Source organism: Mustela erminea, chromosome 9 (genome assembly GCF_009829155.1).
Source record: "Mustela erminea isolate mMusErm1 chromosome 9, mMusErm1.Pri, whole genome shotgun sequence".
NCBI classification, from domain to species: Eukaryota; Metazoa; Chordata; class Mammalia; order Carnivora; family Mustelidae; genus Mustela; species Mustela erminea.
Genome location: NC_045622.1, coordinates 98,968,351 through 98,972,304, shown reverse-complemented (window position 1 = coordinate 98,972,304; position 3,954 = coordinate 98,968,351). Strand labels below are relative to the sequence as shown.

Sequence of the window (3,954 nt, the reverse complement as noted above, 5' to 3'; positions counted from 1 at the left end):
TGAGTCCAGAACTGTCTCTACAGTGACTCACCCTCTGACACAGACATTTAAATCTTACTCTGGTCCTAGGAATCTTGCTGTCCCTGCAGCCATTGTCAGAAGACAGTTGTTAAGAACTACTAATATACCAAGATGATTAATAAGCCATCTACGAAGAAAAGGTATTTAAAAGCTTTATTTTTAATGCAGCATCATTATGATGTATTTTCAACAACCAAAGGGGGTATTTTAAAAAAGTAAGTAATTCATCTAACTTTGATTCCAAGAATGCAATTTCCATACCCTCAGGACATAAATATTATGTTATCCCCATGCTCTCTTAAATATAACTAATGGATTTGAGTCCATGTGTGTGTGATATATATTATTCTGGAGTTAATGAAAATATTACCATCCTCAGCATACAGTTCAGAACTCTATCACTTTTCAAAATATTTTAGAAAACATTGACTATATATCCACCTCCTTTTTTTATGACCACATAAAATACCATCCCTGATTCATTTAGCTTCCTTCTTATGGGCATTGAAGTGGTCTCTGACCTTTTGCCAACACGGAAAGGACTGCTGTGATTGTCTTTGTGCCTCTGAGTGAGATTACTTGCAGCATATGGAAATGCTAGACCTGTGTCTATGTGACATTGAAATATCAATGCTGAAAACCACTCCCTGAGAAATTGCATACCCTTAAACTCCTACCAAGAATGTATGGGATTAATGTTTCCTACATCATTTTCATCTGTGTTTGTTAAAATACCTATATCAAAAAGGTCACTTTATTAATATGATAGACAAAAGGATATGTGATTGGAATTTAAATTGAATGCATTTTTCCATGAATGAAATTGATAATCTTTTCAAACTATGTTTAATAAGAAGAGTTTCTTTTGGAATCAGCTCTTTGGCCATTTTCATTTTCATTTTTTTAAAGATTTTCTGTTTTTATTTAGACAGAAAGAGAGATCCTGACAGGGAAAGAAGCAGAGAGAGAGGGTGAGATAGAATCTTTAGCTGCCTCTATGCCCAGCATGGAGCCCAGATCCATTACACAACCCAGACTCAATTACATAACCCTGAGATCACAACTGGAGTGAAAACCAAGGGTGGGACAAAAATGAGTGAGACACTCAGGCATCCTATTCATTGTGTTTTTAAAGATTGATCTCTGAAATCTGTTTATAGATGACACAATTATGCTTTTCTCGTTAATACCTGATGTAAATATATTTAATGCCTTGGCACTTAAGCATTTTATTGTGGTACTATTTGGAAAATGTAGGTAAATAAGATGGTGAAGGTTTATGCCAATGTTTAGTATATATAAATAAATATTAGTTCCCTTCTTGTTTCTATCTCCTCTTACTGAAGCCAGGGTAGGGAATACTCCAGGAAATAGAGTCCAGAAATTCTATTGAAAAGATTCAGCTATGACTTGGAGCTTCCTTAACTCATTTTCTATATCCATGATACTTAAAATAACATGTAATTTGAAAAAAAAAAATATTGATTCATGCCAAATGTTCTCTATCCTTCATTTTAGTTTCAGTCACTCTTTGTGTCTTAAAAAATACATCTTGAAAGACCCATTAAGAGGGATGAAAGGTATGAAGGGGATTAAAAGGACACTTGTTATAGAGACACTGCCTCTCCCATGGCTCAGGAGACAAGGCATTAATTAAATATATAGCATTGCTGAATGTTGTTTACCTGATATTAATATAACATTCTATGTTGATTATACTTTAATTTAAATAAATGAATAAAAGTTTTAAATTAAAAAAAAAAAAAAAGAAAGACCCATTAAGATATGAACAAAGTGAATAATGTAACTTTGGACAACATAATACAATATAAAAAATGTAAAAAGTTTATGACAGAAACTGATTTTAAAATGCTAAACAACTAGAAATTATTGTGAGTTAAAGTACAGGAAATAAACAGTCAAGCTGACAGATTAAAATAAATTTCATGATGGAATGGACCAAAAGACTGAATGCTCACAGCTAAAATATTGTTTGTTTCTCTCATTCTCTTTCTCTCTCTCTCTCTCTCTCTCTCTCATCTCTATCTCTCTTTTAGGTGTCATTATGGAAAACACTATCAAAAGGTTCTACATCATTCCTTGATTGTTCTGAATACTTACTAGAAGATACTTTAGAACTGAACTACGAAGCTCAAATAGTATGAAAGAACATTATGTAAATCATGCATGAGTTTTCTCCATTTGGCAACATCCTGTCCTAATAGGTCCTTGCTGTAGGGTCCAATCCCTAAATTAATGTTTTTTATTCCTGAGGAATCACATACTCTTTTATTGTTGATAAATTTCACTGCTTCCATAAGCATTCAGGTGAATATATTTTCAATAAACATAATGATTCCCACCCGATTCAGAAGAAAACAACACAGAAGGTAAGGGATTACAAACTAGTAATTGACACATCCATGAGTATATGGATTTGCTCTCTAAATGGAGTAGTCATTTCATAATACATTTTTATCTGTAGATTCATAATACTTTTTTGTCAGTAGATTATTTCTAACCTTCCATTTCTCTACTTTGCCTGAAATAATGCAACAAAATAACACCGTAACTGAGTTCATACTGTTAGGATTGACCCAAAATCCCATGAGACAGAAAATGGTATTTGTAATATTCTTCATTTTTTATGTGGGAACCGTGGTAGGGAATTTGCTTATTATTGTGACCATCAAGTCCAGCCGGACACTTGGAAGCCCCATGTACTTTTTCCTATTTTATTTGTCCCTTGCTGATTCCTGTTTCTCAACGTCCACAGCCCCCAGACTAATTGTGGATTCACTCTCTGCAAAAAAAATCATATCTTACAATGAGTGCATGACTCAAGTCTTTGCCCTACATTTGTTTGGCTGTATGGAGATCTTTGTGCTCATCCTCATGGCCGCTGATCGTTATGTGGCAATCTGTAAGCCCTTACATTACCCAACCATCATGAGACGACAGGTCTGCATCATCCTTATTGTTCTTGCATGGATAGGGTCTTTTATCCATTCTATAGCCCAGATTATCCTGGCCTTGAGACTGCCTTTCTGTGGACCCAATTTGATTGATCATTACTGCTGTGATTTACAACCCTTGCTGAAACTTGCTTGCATGGACACCTATAGGATCAACCTACTGTTGGTGTCCAACAGTGGGGCCATTTGCTCAAGCAGTTTTGTGATTCTGATGATCTCATACATTGTAATCTTGCATTCCTTGAGAAATCACAGTGGAGAAGGGAGGAAAAAAGCTCTCTCGACTTGCACTTCTCACATCATAGTAGTAATCTTATTCTTTGGTCCATGTATATTCATATATACACGCCCCCCAACCACTTTCCCCATGGACAAGATGGTGGCTGTATTTTATACTATTGGGACCCCTTTTCTCAACCCAATCATCTACACCCTGAGGAATGCAGAAGTGAAAAATGCCATGAGAAAGCTCTGGCATATCAAAATTTCCTCAGGAAGCAAAAGATGAATTGAGGACTTTGGTTGATTATTTAACCTGTACACAGATCAAATATGATAGTGTATATCTTGACTTGCTGGATGCACTCTAAAAAAGGCAACCGATTTCCTTTTTTTTTTTCTTTTTTTTTTGGTACTTCTGTGCTCAAACTAGTAGCTTCCATCATAATTCCAGCCTGGTTCTTATTTTCCTGAGAGCTCAACTCTGACACTAAGGATTATGAAATACTCCTCACATTTAATCTATACTCTGTTTTGCTAAGAGAAATATATTTATACAATCACAACTGTTCAAACAACAAACAGCCAGAAAGCATGGAAAAAGGAAGGAAGGAAGGAACGAACGAACGAACGAACGAAGGTATGCAGGTAGGCAGGCAGAAAGAACTGTTCTCCATGACTTGTAATTCTCTCTAAAGCACATTTCAATTAAGGAATCCTGCTTTCCCTTGAGAATATT

At 35.3% G+C, this 3,954-nt stretch overlaps 1 protein-coding gene across 1 annotated transcript; it reads left to right on the top strand.

The window, feature by feature from the left end:
- Positions 1-2,571: 2,571 nt before the first annotated feature.
- Positions 2,572-3,504, top strand: LOC116599632 (olfactory receptor 4C11). Its single transcript, XM_032359601.1, has one exon. The coding sequence runs from the start codon at positions 2,572-2,574 to the stop codon at positions 3,502-3,504; it is 933 nt and encodes a 310-aa protein (XP_032215492.1).
- The last annotated feature ends 450 nt before the right edge of the window (positions 3,505-3,954 follow it).

Coding starts and splice junctions, on each gene's coding strand:
- LOC116599632 (XM_032359601.1), top strand. CDS start 2,572: ATGCAACAAAATAACACCGTAACTGAGTTCATACTGTTAGGATTGACC.